The sequence below is a fragment of the Ambystoma mexicanum genome, chromosome 2p (assembly GCF_040938575.1).
Source record: "Ambystoma mexicanum isolate Mex_15411 chromosome 2p, UKY_AmexF1_1, whole genome shotgun sequence".
NCBI lineage: Eukaryota > Metazoa > Chordata > Amphibia > Caudata > Ambystomatidae > Ambystoma > Ambystoma mexicanum.
Window position 1 is genome coordinate 341,222,135 of NC_090923.1, and position 17,282 is coordinate 341,239,416.

Consider the following 17,282-nt stretch of genomic DNA (forward strand, 5'->3'; position numbering starts at 1 on the left):
TGAGGTAGTCGGTCCGAATCTCTTTATTCAACATGAGTTCCGAGGAGCATACTCCTGTGGTGCTATTCTGGGTGTCTGGGGTTGCTGATGAAACTATTGTTAAGAGTAGAGTGGCCTAGCATTTCAGTGGTGGGCCGTCCTTGTGGTTGGGAGCAGACTGATATGCAAATGGGTATTTCTCCTCTATGAAGGGTGCAGTGAGCTAAAACGTGATTGTAGACTCTCCTGAGGGGATGAAATTCCATAGAACAGGGTATTTGACCCATGTTGGATCTCAGTAGAACGGCTCCCCACACTCCTTTGTAATCATGACAAATGTATCCAAAGTTTCACCTTACGTTTGGATGGTCATGTGGAAGATATGCCTTTGATGATCAATGTTCCTGTGTTGAGCAAAGTAGGAGTTTAGGGAGTCAATTACCCCTATGAATGTGCTCGTGGCCTCTTCTGGCATTTCATACACAATTTTTTTAATTGTTTATTTATAACGTGCTTAATACCCAGAGGTTTCGAAGCACGGACTCGGGGATCCACCCTGTGTTGGTTTGCATTGTCTTCCTTCCAAGGTGATTGTGTTGCCCCTGAGCTATCCTCCCAAACAATGTCTCGGAGTGTGGGCATCAGTAGGCCTTTTAGCCTTCTAGCTTCGCACACACCCATCACTTCCAGGTAGACATAAAGGTCTTTCAGCCACCTTGCCCATCTAGTCCCAGACTGCTTGTATCTGTAATGTCAAATGGCAGTATAGCTTGTTATTGCAGGGCCTCATGGCTTGGGTCTGATCTGCTGGGCGTTGAGGGTGAGAACAGCAATGTTTTAGTCACAGATGACTCACCTCCAGACATGATGTGACGCGAGAGGGCATGTTGGAGCAAAGCAGTTGCTGGTGGAGCGTGTTTCTCTGTGCTTGCTCACACTTGCATCAATTGCCTTTAGTATGATGATGGTAGTGGTAAGCCCTCCTTTGTGTCAACATATGATTTATTACCAATATATCTTTTTTTTTATCTAGACCCGAGTACTGCAAGCAGTGCAGGAATCAGCTGCAGACGTGGGTTACCAGACTTCACCTTTGTTATTGTATATGGGTATATGGCGGCCGATTAGTGGCACATGTGGTGAGGTTGTCCCCATATTAAAGTGTTTTGGAACAAGGTTTTGGGGTGGATCCACCGCATTTTTTGGGCAGTTTTTGATAGTATTTGGGATGGAACAGACCAATGGGGTATTCAGGAGGCTGACGAGGGTGGCAGAGCCTCTCTTGCTGGCAGCATGGGTATGCCTTGCTATGCATGCAATGGAAAAGTACTAAGATACCAGGAAAGAAAGAGTGGATCAAGGTCACCATAAACATGTGTAAAATGGAGAGGATAACCGCAGTGCTCCATGGGAAAGTGGCGCCGCACAAAATGGTATGGGGTGGAATTATGGCTAGATATTTGGAAAACAATTAGAAGAATGCATTGTATAATGTGTGGGTAGAGGGGCTTGAGTGGAAGGACAAACTCACCTCGCGATGGCCCAGACTCACTCACTGTAGGGCCCACTCCAGCTGAACAACATCGGATTAGGGAGTATGCCTCTCCGGAGGCGGCCAAAGGCATCGACTAACATCAAGAGAAGAAAATGTCCACACACCACAACGGAAAGATCTGTTGGAAGTGGTATAGACACCGTCTACTGGGGGGGGGGGGGAAGGGGAAGTGAGTAAAGTAGTACGGGACAAGGGTATGATTTTGGTGGAAGGGGGGAAGGAAGGGATGTCTTGAGTTCTATCACAGTCATATTCATGTTTTTGATGTTTTTAATGTAATAAAACTGCAATAAAAATAAAGTTGAAAAAAAAAACATTTGCCCTCTTAGTGTCTATACCTATTAGTGTTTCTGGATTCGAAGAGAGCACCATCATGAACCAATCTATTTTATGGGCTCCTTCGAAGCCGTCTTCATGACACTTGGGATGGATGGGACGTGCAATTGTAGCACGTTTCTTCATATACACGTAATCATGTGTATTACATGATTTTAAATTTCTTAGCAGTGTGTAAAGACATATTCATGGATATCCCATCAATGGTGACGTCCAACCAATTCAAATAGTTCGCAACTGCGCGGGTGTTTGTTCTTTGCAGGATGTAGGCGGAATGGTGAAAAGGATGTTTCCTAACACGTACATAGTCTGATTTAAGTGGATCTTTCCGGCTGTCCACTTCCAAGTAGGAGGAGGTATAAGCAGCCGGTTAATCTGCAGAAACACTAACAGGTGAAGACACTAAGTAGTCAGGGCAAATGTTTATACATCAATTGGGTAACTGCCACTCACTTGTGTTACTAATCGTACACTATATTGTTTCAAAGAGATATAGAAAACATATGATAATGCAGGTTCATGTTTGAAATGTCAATTGGACATGGCCTGTTTGGATATAATGATTCTTATGTGTATTTTTTTTACCTTTTTTAATGTATTTTTTTATAATAGTATACCAATTAAAATATGTGTATGTTTTCACTGACCTGTTGTACTACTGTTTCATTATAAATACAGATTGCAGAGTTTGAATTGGGGCGTTTCCTACGACCTGGGTGTGTAAAAGTCGGGTAGCTATTTGTGGAATGTATTTGTTGGTTGTATTACCTTTGTCCCCACCCACATAGCCGCTGCACAAAAAAGAGGACCATCTACAGATGTTGTACATGACAACTTCCACCCTAGCCCACAAAGGCAACGGTGAGGGATAATGGGAGTCATAGTTCAAACATCTGGCGATATGCAGGTTTCAAATGCATGCACTATAAGGATTTCAACATCTGTCCATACAGTACATTATCTACTCGTGACTTAATAACCCTGTTTTCTCGTAACATGAAACCGTTTTGTTCACATGATTGACCTTTTGCAGGCTACCAGCTATTACCTTTACTATTTTACATGGTGAAGGCCTTTCTTTTGGTTTGGTATACTGGCAGTATGTTGTTTGTGATATGTCCAATAAAGGGATTTGTGAAACTATTCTTCCTAGTGGATTCCTTCCTCCCATGCTCATCTTTGATATCTATTTCCCAGTGCAGCAGCTTTTTTCTGCTCTGCGCAACACTTCTCTGCATCCCACACCCGATACAATGTTGGGGCAAGTATATATTGAGGCAATGTGTCCTGTGACCGTAGTTCATTTTTTCTGCACACTACGCTCAAATTAAGAACACTGCTTTGTTGAAGTCCTTGGGTTCTAAACCTTGCATCGACTGTGGGCGTCAGATGTCCGTCTCGGATCCTCACAGGATCTCTCTTTATTGCTTTGGAGAGGACGGGTTATGCCAGTCGATGCAAGGGGAGGGGTGGCAAACAGACTTGTTCGTGGTCACCCAGTCCGGAACACCATTCCAAAGAACGATGCCCAGTCCGAATTAGAAAGAAGCACCTCCAGAGGTTTCCTTTCCCAGGTGGGTCTTTGAAACATAATTTTTCTTCCTCATCAAAGAAAAGGAGTCACCATTCCAGGCACTCTTCAGAGTATAAGGCACCTCAGGTACATTTCCTCACCCAATCCTCCACTCCGGAGGAATGGGAGGGCTTTCGGCTTAAGATGCTTGACATCTTAGCCGAGGCCCCGGCACCAGCGGCTTCTGCCACAGCAGTGGCGGCTTCAGTCTGGGCTTTGTCAGCACTGTTGGAGTCCAGAGCCTAGGATGAGCTGCAGAGACTCCACATAATATCAATGTAATACCACATTGTCTCCTGCTGTTCTTCTCCGCCTCCTTGCTGGAAGGACCAGGAAGCGATTCAGTTCACTGTGTGCAGCACACCAATCACATGAAGCTCTACATCAGTGTACCATGTTTAGACTGCTTTTCTATGGGACTATTTTGTCAATAGTCAACAAATCTCGATTGTAAATTGTGCCTCCTGCTTCAGGAGATGCACAGATCACTTTATCAAAGGAGTGTATCCTGTTTTGTCCATAAAACCGAACATAATCCAGACTTCCCATCTGCCAGCTCCTACACGCTTGAATAGCCAACAACATCTGGACTACAGATTTCTGCATGGTTTATGGTGGCAAAATATGCGTAGACCTGACCTGTAGCCTTCCTTGTTTTCTCCATATGTGATGGGCCCCTTTGTAGGTGCAATGACCACTAGTCGCAAAGCAGCATATATTTTGTAATCTGCACACATCAAATATATGAAACCTTTATTTTTATATCCAGTTGCACACTACACAGTCTACACAAGTTAGCCATGTTATGGCATTTACGGGGAAAACCTGATAGAAGGTTGACGTTTTGCTGAGTGAAATGCAACCATCTCTAAGCTTAAATCTCCAGGGAACATGGACAACTCTGCTATCATTGTACTGTTATATTTGCCTGCCAGCCATGCATGTGTTGTGCTGTGCTGAGACACGGTGCATTTTAATTGGAATGCCTATTGTATATCCAATCTACATCACATTCATGCCCCTTTCCTTTGCATCCTCTTTATCTCCTTGTCCCCTTTTCTTTCAGCAATACTGGTTAAGTCTTTGTGGAAGCGTTGCAGCTCACAAGCCTCACGTTTCTGCTAATGAACCCACGGTTATTAGTAAGAGAGTAAATCATTTGTTTCACATTCATAATTTATTTATGAGAATGCTCGCAATGCAGTGGACCTAACACTGTGCTTATGTATCTTGTATAAATCCTGCACACCACTCAGAAGTTCCACACAGCTTGGATTCTATGACAAGACAGAAGGTGAGCATTATGCTATTCTTTCTTTATTTTTGCCCATCCAGCATTTCAACACTTTAAACATTTAAACAGGGTTTTTTTTCTGTTTAGAACCCCAAGAAAGAATAAATACTACGTTTAAACTCAAGTCTCTTATTCTTAAACCACAAGTCCCATGAGCCTCTCTCCTTCTGGTAGTCCTGAGGCCACTCTGTTCCACCTATCCGGTGGCAGCTCCCAGTATAAACACCCTGAGTCCCAGGTTCTTTCCTCTTTCTCTTTGCTGCCTACTTAAGATAAGTGGTTTCTCTCATAACGTTCATGTATTGAGTAACGTTCTTGTATTGAGTGGGTTAAGCATAACAGGGTGGCTCTATCATTATCCTTAATAAGCGCAGCAAAACATACATTATTGCCCCAGACTGGCACGTTCAGCGCCGTCAGCAGTGATAGTAATTTTGTTGAAGTGCGCTTGAAGATAAACACAGTAAGAGCAGGCGAACGCATACACATAGAAAAAAAAAGAAAACGAAACGTTTGTATCGCCGAGAGCGGCAAGGACACAGCGCTCCTTTCTTTGGGATTCTTGTGTGCATAGAAGGCCTGCAGCCCTTCCAAGACGCTGCTATAAGCACTGAGCCGTCTTCAGCAGACAAAAGACCGTTAGGAAATCATGGCTCAATATGAGGAAGATCACGCCACAATACCTGAATACAGTGAGAAAGAATGGGATGAGGTACCCTGTCCCAGGCTGTCTCAGAAGGAATTCCGCCAATAGCGCAAAGATTAGACATGCTAGAGGCATGGATGACGGAGAGTGATCAGAAATCCTCCAGAAAGAGATGGGCCCTGAGCCTGGGAGAAGGTACATCGGCTGGACACCCCCGAGACGGGGTTGAACAGGGGTGTAAAGCTCGGAAGAGAACCAACTCTTTGACCCCCCGAGCAAGGAAAAGAGGGTAGATCCAGACCCCCAAGAGCAAAAGACCCAGTCTCAAGACTTAAAAAGCCCTTCCTGGCGAAGACAACAGAACACCAGAGTATGATATGATATGATATGATATTTTATTTGTAACACACTCGTACACAGAGTAGACCCCCTGCCCCAGGGGTGAACAATTCAGAGGACATTGATGAGGGCTACTCGCCCGACGATGAAGTGGGAGAGGAGGAGGATAACCCCAGAGATCCCCCAGTAGAAGCACACACCCTCGAGGAGGAAGAGATGCGAACAACATGTTCGGCCCCGAGGCCATCAGGCATCCTAAGTTCTTGGATTGGGTGCCCTCCCCTAGAGCAGTGCTTTACATGGTGCAGCACATAAGGATGCCTCTAGACAAAGAGCTACACTCTCGTATGAGGGCGGAGTGCCCGAGGCTAGAGTTGCCAGACAAACTAGCGGAGACCCCGGACCTCGACCCCAAGATGGTCACTTTTAAGGAAACGAGTAGACAGAGCTTGGAGGGGTTGCCAAGACAAGGTCCTTGACCTAGCTGGCCCGCTGGCAAAGATTATGGACTTGGCAGAAAAGACCAAAGACACAGGGACTCCCATAGACGCCCAAGCATTAGCCAATTGGGCTCAGCAGGCAGTGTGGCTGTTGGGAAATGCCAACTGCGCCCTCTCATCAGAAAGGAGGAGAGGAGTACTCCTAAAGATAGACAGCAAGCTTAGTGACCGGTCATTTTATGAAGCCGGAGAAGGAGCGAAAGGGCTTCTGTTTGGCGAGGCATTTGCCAAAGTAATGTCCCAGTTCGTGGGGACCTATTCCGCCCTAGAAAAGGCACAGAGCTCGATAAGAAAGATCTTTCCCGGTCCAGTTTTTGCTGGGACCGGAGGTCAACGAGGTCAGTGGTCCGGTCGCTTCAGTTTCCATCGCACACCCCAAGGTCATTGATCCCAATATTGGGAAGGAAGGCAGCAGGACTCCTTCTTCCGACCAGGACAAGATTCCCAAGAGGATGCAGGAATAGAGGAGCCTACTGACACCTAAGCGCCTCAGGCAGTCAGTATAGTGGGTAGGGTATGCGAGTAGAGGGGAGGACCCAGGAATTTTTGGGAGCATGGCAAGCTTTATCCTGCGATTCATGGGTGCTACAAGCAGCGGTAGGCTTGCGCATAGATTTTCTAGGCGACCACATACAGAGTTAGACACCTCAGGTGATTCATATGCCTCCACAGAAAGCGGCGCTGCTGCAGAGTGAGTTATTAAAGCTAGTGCAGAAGAATGTGATAGAACGAGAAATTCAAGTTGAGCCGGGGTTTATCAGCAACAGACGGTCAGACCAGTCATCAATCTAAAGAGTCTAAACGAGTGGTTACCCTACAAACACTTCAAGATGGAAGGGATTCACCTTCTCAGGGACCTCCTGCGTTCCGGAGATTGGTTAGCGCGCCTAGATCTCAAAGGCGCATATCTCATGATTCCAATAGCAACAGCGCATCGCAAATTCCTACGCTTCTGGTGGAACAGAGAAATCTGGCACTTCACGTGCCCGCCATTCGGCCTAGCATCCGCGCCGTGGGCATTTACCAAGCTGATGAGGCCAGTGGCCGCAGCCATAAGAGAAAGGGGTATTCAGATTATAATATACCTCAACGATATTCTAGTGCTAGGATCAGACAAGGCCTCCCTCGCCAGTGACGTGCGTTGGATGTTCAATCTTCTATCCTCCCTAGGATTTCTAGTGCACCTAGACAAGTCTCAGATGCATCCAGTGCAAAGGATCGAGTTTTTAGGATTCACAATAGACACTGTAAAGGCAACGCTAGAACTCCTGAGTCACAAAGTGAGAGCGATCAAGAAAGAGCTAAGAGCAGAACTAGCGAAGAAGATTATCTTGCTTCGGAATCTAACCAGGGTAGCTGGACTCCTAGAAGCCACTATTCAGGTTATCTTTCCCAGTCCGCTTCATTACAGAGCGCTACAACGACTCAAACACCTTTAGGGTTTAGGGTACCACCAATCAGTAGCACTAGTCAGCGAAACGACGACGGAACTGCAGTGGTGGTTGCAGAATATGGAAGCCTGGAACGATTGAGCTATCTTCAGCGATGTGCCAGACTTGATAATAAGAGTCTGGCGCAAGCAGAGCAGGCTGGGGAGTCAGATGCGGGCAAGCAGAGACAGGAGGAAAATGGTCCGAAGACGAGTTGCAGTTACACATCAACTGTCTAGAGCTGCTAGCAGGCTCTTTCGCGGTACAGACTTTCACAAAGGACAAGGTCAAGTGTTGCGTGTTGCTGAAGATGGACAAGCTCGAGGGCCCCAGATAGAAGATGCTTGCAGAACTAGCAAAAGATTTCTGGCACTTTTGCCTCCAGCATCAGGTAGCAGTTGCAGCAGAGTTCCTTCCAGGATCGTAGAACAGCATAGTGGATTGGAACTCACGATATCTAGTAGATCCAGTGACTAGAAGCTGCTACTGCAGATTTTTCGCAAGTTTCAGGAAATATGGGGTCCCCTAGATACAGATCTATTTGCATCCAGACTGAACGCACAGATGCATTCCTGCAGACATGGTTGAGACCAGTTCAGTATGCGTTTCTGACGTTCATCATGATCACGAGAGTTCTAGCGAAAGTCTGCAGGGAAGAAGCAGAGTTAGTGCTAGTGGTTCAGTTCTGGAAGTCCCAGCCTTGGTTTCTAGTAGCAATGGAACTTTCTTCTTATTTCTCGAGGATAGTCCTGCATCCTGCATCACCCGGACCTTCTCCTCAACCCAGCTGGTCAGTGTCACCCGTTGATAGAAGCAGGCTCCCTACGCTTGAAAGCCTGCAGGGTTTCAGGGAAGGATGGGAGCTGCCAGGCATTTCGCAGATCGCTGCGGACTGTATGAGAGACTCCTGGGCACCTTCCACCATCAGGAGCTACAGTTCAGCATGGGATAATTGGTCCCGATGGTGCGCGAGTCAGGCTTTGGATCCCGTTTCTGCAACTATAGTGCATGTTCTCAATTTTTCTAGCAAACAAGTTTCAAGAGGGTTGCGCTTATATTGTATAAATCTGCGCTGTCGGCGGGTCATGACAAAGTAGAGGGTCATTTCTGGGATGGCCGGAGAACAATAGCCTTTCCCGCTCTCAGCTCTCCGGGAAACTAGCTATGCTTCTATGTTTAGCAGCGTATCAGAAAGTGTCAGACGTGAAAGCTTTAGAAATAGACAGATCTTTTATTCAGAAGGGGTGGCATTTAACATAGCCAAAAGAACTAAGACCGACTCTAGAGTCATTTCCTACCCCTACTTTACAGAGAACAAGAAGTTATGCATCGCGCAGTGCATCAAAGATTACAAAGATGCAACAGCGAATGTTAGACCGTAAGGCGTAACCCAGCTGCTTATAGCGCGCAGGAGACCCTACCATGTAGTAGCCACAGAGACAATAGCCAGGTGGGTGAGAGAAGTGATGCAGTGGGCTGGAATAGATTTAGCTATATTTACGTGCATTCTGCCACGGACGCAATGGCTTCTAGAGCATTTTCAGCAGGGGTGTCCTTGCAGGATATAATGAAATCAGCTAATTGGTCTTCAGAATCTATATTTAAAACGTTTTATTTTAAAACTATGTCAGATATGACTAATAAGGTGGTGGCAAGCTTTGAACAAGAACAATGCTCACCTCCTGTCTTGTCATAGAATGAAGATTGCCCATGCTTACTGAACAGGTCAGTCTTGATTCTATTAAAGCCACAGAGGCGAGCATTATATCCCACCCAAATGAATGCGTCTGTTTGATGTTAAGTTTTGAATCTACTGTATCTTGTTGACATATACGCATTCCCGCCCTCATAGTATTTCCGTTATTTCCTTAGGTGACGAGCAAAATCCAGCTTGAGAGTTTTCGAGGCACTGGGTCACGACAAGGCTAGTTGTCCCGTTGGACCTATGGAGCTGCAGGTCAAAGGTTCTGGGATCGCCCTAAGAATGGAAGGAACAGAGTTAGACTGTTGTGGTTGATATCAGAATCGTTTGCAGTTTAAAAAAGAGGAAAGAACCTGAGACTGAGGGTGTTTATACTGGGAGCTGCCACCGGGTGGTTCGAACAGAGTGGCCCAGGAATACTAGAAGGAGAGAGGACAATGGGACTTCTGGTGTGAGAACAAGAGACTTGAGTTCCAGAGACGGTGCTGGGGGGGGGCTAGCGGGGCTATAGCCCCTGGTCTTTTGGTTGTAGCCCCGGATAGAATCTCAGGAGCTACAACCAAAAGGCTAGCTAGCAGTGCTTTAAGTGGGCCGGGGCCAGGCCCCGGCAGTCTCCAGAAAATGGGGCTGAGCCGGGGTCCAGCCAGGGCCCCCCGTCCCACACAACATTGGCGGGATGCATTATCCCGCCGCGGCCACGGGCCGCGACGGGAGATGCGCCCGTCATTATGTCGGCCAAGCTGACAGAAGTGCCAGCCAGCCAGAGTGATGCTGAGGCTGGCGGCACTTCTGTCAATTAGTGTAACTCCCTCTGATGACCCATCAGAGGAAATTACTGTCCCTTTGTTTTCCCTCCCCAGGTCACTGACCCCTGCGGGCTCTGTGATCTAATATGCAGATTAAATCACGGAGCCCGCGGGTTCGCAGAGGGTGAAAGACGCCTCGGGCTCAGTGATCTATGTGCTCTGAGCAGATAGATCACAGAGCCCGAGGTGCTTTCTCCGTCCGCAAAGCTTTATAAAAGATGCCTTGAACTGTGTACGTTTCAAGCCATCTTTTATAAAGGTAGAAATATTTCTATGTTTATAAAAGACGGCTTGAAACGTGCACAATTCAAGGCATCTTTTATAAAGCTTTGTCGACGGACAAAACCACCTTGCGGTTTGTTTTATCCGTCATCAACGCTTCATAAAAGATGCCTTGAATTGTTTACGCGTCAAGCCATCTTTTAGAAACATAGAAACATGTTACAAATATCTATTTTTATAAAAGGTGGCTTGAAAAGTACACAAACCATAGTAAGGTAAGCACACAAGTGTGCGTAACTTACTATGGTTTGTGCACTTTTCAAGCCACCTTTTATAAACATAGAAATATGTAACATTGCTATGTTTATAAAATATGGCTTGAAAAGTACACACACCATAGTAGTACACATACAAACATATAAATGCTCACATACATTTATATATTTGTTTGCGCACCTTACTATGATTTGTGCACTTTTGGGCCACGCCCACAATGAAAACCACGCCCCCAAACGAGGGCCCCCCTCAATTTCTTACCCCACTTAAAGCACTGCTAGCTAGCCCCCAGTCCCGACAGTTCTGACATTGGCGTAGCCCCAGGACCTTTCCAGACCTAGCAACACCCCTGCTTTAAACCTTTAAACATAGTATTTTTTCTTTCTTGGGGTTCTAAAAAGAAAAAACCCTGTTTAAATGTTTAAAGTGTGAAATGCTGGATGGGCAGCAATAAAGAGAGAATAGCACAATGCTCACATCCGTGTCTTCAACAGAACGAAGACTGACCTGTGCAGTAAGCATGGGCAATCTTCATTGGTTCGCACATTTGAAACTTAATTTAGAAAGTGGACCACCTAGCCTCGTGCGGCATGGTGTTAGCCACAACTACACAAACGCAACGTGCATATCTGCGGCTCTAGTGCTTCTACTACTTCAACACTAGATATACCAAGCAATCAAAGATGCTAATGTCATTTTCAAAAAACTGACCGGCCATATATGTGACTGGCCCGGATAGGTGAAGGCAAAACACCAGAAAATGCACAAGACTAGCCATCAAAAGCAGGCAATCCAGGTGGATGAGGAAGGCTCACCGTTTCTTTTAAAGGCCTCTTCTGATGCGACTATTTACCCAAAGGATTTGCAAAGTTTGAATGACTTTTGCACACTTCAACATTATGCTTGAAAAGTATCTGAATTGCAGGTCAACCTGCGCCCTGCTATGTTGAGCTACAGCAGAATATTGGTTTGGAAGGCGGTTCCCATATCGCATAAGGAGACTTTGAATCCGACATTGACACTGCCTCTCTTTTATAGGTCTTCATTTGAGAAGAAGAAACAGTCACTTTTAGATTTACCTCTGGCATAGCTTGGGTCAGGTATGGCATGGTATTGTCTGGCTGACATCAACTTTTCACCATTGGGCTTTCTGTGTCACATTTAACATGTACCATCCTTACTCTATTCCTTCGGTTAATTTCAGCACTTGGCATGCATATTTGGTCACACCAGTTTTTAGAGCGCTGTTGACCCTGGTACGGCGTGCTATGATTTTTTAATTGTCATTTTGTATCAGGTTTGATAGAACTCCTCTCGACGGCTGCCTTGCAGGGACTTCAGTCACTCCTCTGATCAATGTTGGGGTGCATGAGCTGGTGCAGTGGAGCTCATTATGCGGATCCTGCCGGGCTTCTTTGGGCATAGAGGTCATACTCCTTGTACAGCACGTACTGCTTCAGGCGCTCGGGTAGTGGCAGGAAGGTCATGAAAACCGGGCACCGCAGCCGCAGGCGTCCCATACATTTGCGGATCTTCAAACGGCAAAGGTGCTTCAAGGGACGAGGATTCACTGCAAAGGAAAGAGAGGGTTTTATTCAGGCCCAGGCAAGGCATGTATTATCTAGAGCAGGGCATCTTTGCGCAACGAGGAATTTTTGTTTGATTACATTCCCTCGTATTAACCTGTATGTTTCTGTGGTGACTAATGGCACTGGGATCTGCCCATAATTATTCATCTGTAGATCATTAGAATGACATGGTTATCAATATTGTCTTTTGTTCACATGCTTTCATAGTAGCATTACATCCAACAATATGTCTATTTTGCACATAGATTAGTGAATATACTTTACAAATATGCTGATTGCAGGATGTTTTTTATAAAAAAAATGTTTCGCCCATTTTCAGTTTGAGCTGTTTGGTGACATTTTATCACCACCTACAAGCTAAAACTTTACATTGGAATATAGATAGAAGGGAGGTGTGATGTTTTTTTTACCCACCAATTGGCCGCCCAGGACTATGCTAATCCATATATCCATTCCATCCCACCACCTGCCTCTCCCCGCCCAAAATACACCTTTCTGCAGGGGTGCAGAATATTTTTTTTTACTGATCCAACGGACAAGATGTTAGTCAAATGTATTCGTCCTGTTAAAACAAATGACTTACTCTCTGGCCTAAACTTATTAAATGAGGCACACAGACAGAACATACTATGTCATATTTTATAACTGTCAACTATACTAGACAGATACATGCTTATAAAATAATGCAACACAGCATGTTCAGCTGTAACTAAAACGAGGCCTACCGAAGTGTTCGGCTTTCTACTTTAGAAAATAAAGTATGGGTCACCATAGGCAAAATGTATGTACAAGTTGGATAGGGTACTGCTCTCCTTTCCTTCTGCACTTCTGGTTGGCATTGTTTTCTTCCATTCTGGGCTTCTTTCTTCTTCTGTAGCTCTTGATGGCCTCCATCCAAGGAAACTCCAGGAAAGGATCATCTGCGCACTTTTGTACTAAGGTAAATCTTGCCTGCCAAAGACTGCCCCATTCACACAGGCCTGGTCTCCCTTGGCCTCTTGACTATACTTTTGCATTCAGGCAGGCAAGTTAAAGTGGTTTCTTTTGTTGACAGTGAAAGAAATGGAGAGCGGCAAGTCTTTCTACTGCTTCTACAATTTGAAACGAGGTGTCAGCTACAAATACTCCCGGCTCAAGCAGAGCTCGGTGGTGTGTGGCTGAGTACTCTTGTGCGAACACAGACTCAGCAACATTGTTTCTTTCATTTTTACAGAGTGCTACCAGAGCGGCAAGTCTTTCTACTGCTTTAACCATTGAAAGGAGGTGTCAGCTAAAAATACTGCCGGCTCAGGCTCAAGCAGAGCACGGTTGTGTGTGGCTGAGTGTTCTTGTGTGAACCCGGACTCAGCGACATTGTGGGCCTCATTCCGAGTATGGCGGTAAGGGATAGCGGCCACCGGTAACGAGACCGGTGGCGGTAATCCCTTACCGCCATACTCCGAGTTCCCTCTGCGCCCTCGCCCTTAACGCCTGCTTTGAGCAGGTGTTAAAGTCGAGGGCGCAAAGGGGCCTCCAAGTCAATAACGGTGACCGTAATGAACGGTCACCGTTATTTGCATCTTCCCCATTCCCATTGAGCCCTATGGGGGCTCATTTGGGAATGGGGAAGAGCCTTGGTGAATGGGGAACTACCGCCCCGCCAACCTTGGAATGGGGCGGTGATTCCGCCATCCACCAAGGCGCTGCCGGTCCGGGTACGGCGTCAACCAAGGCGTTAATAGCGCCATTGGTTAGCGCCGTACTCGGAATGAGGCCCTGTTTCTTTCATTGTTACAGAGCGCTACCAGAGCAGAAAGTCTTTCTACTGCTTCTACCATTGAAAGGAGGTGTCAGCTACAAATACTCCCGGCTCAAGCAGAGCACGGTGGGGTGTGGCTGTGTTCTTGTGTGAACCCGGATTCAGCGACATTGTTTATTTCATTGTTACAGTGCGCTACCAGAGCAGCAGGTCTTTCTATCGCTTCTACCATTGAAAGGAGGTGTCAGCTGCAAATACTCCCGGCTCAAGCAGAGCACTGTGGTGTGTGACTGAGTGTTCTTGTGTTCCTTTGGGACTGTGAGGAGTGAACATTGTAATTCTCGCCACCTCACCTATCTTACTGTCGTGGCACACCCCAACATCTTCTGGCACTTTCAGGCTGGCGAGACCCAGACCTGCAGTATCGGGAAAGTAAGCAGTAAGTGTCCTGAAACTACTTTGATTGCTTGCCTTTAACCGGCAATCGTTGTTCAAATGAATGCACATCTGGTGCCTAGGATGCATATGATCGAATATTCCTGACCGTGATCCAGGGATTGAAACCGAGAAGTGTAACTCTCTTTGAAGGGCACACATCGCATTCTTCACAACGGTTTTTGGCAATCGTTGTCTACACTTTACATATTTGTAAAACTACATGGCAACGGCACTGCACAGTAAGCGCATGATGAGTACTGACCTTGATACTATACACGATTTCAACATAAACATGCTCCCAATGGCAATGTTAACTTTTGCCAGTGAGTGTTCAAGGGGAGATCATTACAAAAAGCAACAACATAAACAATAAAAAATATAAACTTTCTGCAAACCTGTAGATTTTTCTCCAAATACTGTCGGCGTACCGGAAGACTGTATCAGTCATATTCAACAATGGATCAGCAGGTACATCCAACTGGAATGTTGGCGTATGTTTGGCCTCATCTAGTTCCCTTGTTAATAGGGGGGGGGACTGATAGAGACTACAGACCCCAATCCCCATATATCACACACCGTGAGCTTTAATATTCCAGCGATGGTTCCGTGGCAGCAGATTCAACATCTAGTGCAATACCGGGCAAAACTACCATAAAAACTCAGCAGATCCATCACAGCAAAATGCACTCGACAATTCCATTGTCCTGGATGAGTCTTTTCTACGCTCGTGCAGGGATATGGGTGATTTAAACGACACCAGTGGGGGTAGTAAATACTCTAAATACTGCTACTATCTTGTGCGCTAAACACGATCAACTTCCAGGATGGAATCAGATCTTTCTGGGAGGACATCTATTACAATGATCCTGATCTACATGACTTCTTCACGCCAAAAAACATACATTCAAGGCATGAGTCCAACATCTACCCAACCTGGACCCTTTAGGACTGGCCTCAATATCAGCCCTACATCTGGTGTTGGAATCATTACTGAGGCTTTACGATAACATTAAAGAAACAGTCTAGGACAACTCCCTGAAAATCACACCGATAGGTCCAAACATTCAAAAACTGTTGAGCCTAGCAAATACCAAAAACAAAAAGAAGAGGGGAAAGCCATTTAACATTAATGTTATTGACTTGGACACTGATAGCCCGACTATAGCGGCAGGCATTGGTGTAGGTCCTGGAGAAGTGGCTAGTTTGATGCCGAACAGTCCTTTGCCTTTCGTTGAGGGTCACTTGGGGTCTTGTGCCTCACCTATCTTACATGAACCACAAACTGCTAGCTCGAACCTTGAAGAGGGAGCAATAAGTCACTTAGACAATACATCTTCACCATTTTGTTAGGCTACCACATTGACCAAGAAAGCTAAACCGAGAAGAAAGAAACGCCCTAAAAGAATATATAAGGCAGCTCAGAATCAAAATAGAAAGAATTATTTGCTTAAGTTCCTGAGGTCTTTGCCAATGATGGAGGAAGTTATTAACTTGCACACCCAGGGCATACAGGGAAATACTTCTCTATTGATGGTAAATCCAATAATCCTGGACGAACCCCTAGTACTTCCTCACTTGGAAAAGCAAGCATTGGCAATGCCAATAGTTTTGGTGTTTACTGCTATTCCTTGCATTTTGCATTTATAGGCACCAGGGTGCAAGGAGGATAGTGCAATGTTTCAAAAGGAGGATGAGATAAGGGGTGCAGGTGTGCAATAGAATGAGAACGGGAATAGAGCAAGGGTGGAAGCCAATGGCAGAACGTGCCATCGGCGATGAGCAAGAAGAAATATGACAGAAAAGGGTGAGAGGGTAAGAAATGAAGTGCAAGTGTGAGAAGAAGGATGAGAGAGGAGAGGGGATAAGGTGGATTGTTGGGGGAATAGAGGGGGTAGGATGTGGTATGGAAAAAGGGACTACGGTTGGTGGGGCTAGAGAGAGGGGTATAGTGTGTGTTAGTGTAAAGAGAAAGCGGGTTGGGTTGAGCAGAGTAAGAGGGGGTAGGATGGGTGGCAGTAGATAGAGGGGATAGGGTGGGTGGGGATAGAGAGGGGTAGGGCTGGTGCAAGAGGTAGAGAGAGGGGGTGGTGAGGGTGGGTGTGGGTAGAGATTTCAGGTGGGTGGGTGTAGAAAGAGTTGTAAGAGTGGGTGGTAGTAAAGAGAGGCGGAAGTGTGGGAGGGTGGGGGTAGAGAGAGAAGGATGGGTGGGAGGGGGTATAGAGAGTTTGTAGACTGGGTGGGTGGGGGTAGAGAGAGTTGGGAAAGGTGGGTTGATGGGGTAGAAAGAGATGGGTTTTTAGAGAGAGTGGGGTTGGATGGGTGGGTGGGGGAGAGAGTGGGGTAGGGTGGGTGGGGGTAGAGTGGGTGGGGATAGAGATAGTGGGGTCAATTGGGTGATTGGGGTTACAGAGAGAGGGTTGGTGAGTGGGGGTATGGTGGGTCGGGGAGAGACAGCGGGGGTTGGGTGGGGAAAGAGAGAACAGAGGTTGATGGGTGAGTGGGGGAGAGAGAGTGGGGTAGGGTGGGTTGGGTGAGAGAGAGTGGGGTAGGGTGGGTGGTGGTAGAGAGTGGGGGTATGGTGGTGGGGGTAGAGAGAGTGGGGTAAGTTGGGTGGTTGGGAGTAGAGAGAGTGGGCATAGAGAGAGTGGGGTAGGGTGGCTGAGTGGGTAGGGTTGGGGGTGAGGGTAGGTTGGGTTGGGTGGGGGAGAGGGAGTGTGGGTTGGATGTGTGAGTGGGGAGAGAGCGTGGGGTAGGATGGGTGTTGTAGAGAGAGTGGGGGTAGCTTGGGTGGGGTAGAGTGAGTGGGGGTAGGATGGGTGGGGGTAGAGAGAGTGGGGATATGTTGGGTGGGGATAGGGA

At 46.5% G+C, this 17,282-nt stretch overlaps 1 protein-coding gene across 1 annotated transcript in view; it reads right to left on the minus strand.

Moving 5' to 3' along the window:
* Nucleotides 1-11,745: 11,745 nt before the first annotated feature.
* The window catches only part of ASB14 (ankyrin repeat and SOCS box containing 14), a 453,165-nt gene continuing 447,628 nt past the window's right edge, over nucleotides 11,746-17,282 (minus strand). The window contains exon 10 of the mRNA XM_069643678.1: nucleotides 11,746-12,228. Within this exon, the coding sequence (XP_069499779.1) occupies nucleotides 12,050-12,228 (179 nt within the window). The 3' untranslated portion in view covers nucleotides 11,746-12,049. The remainder of the gene's footprint in view (nucleotides 12,229-17,282) is intronic.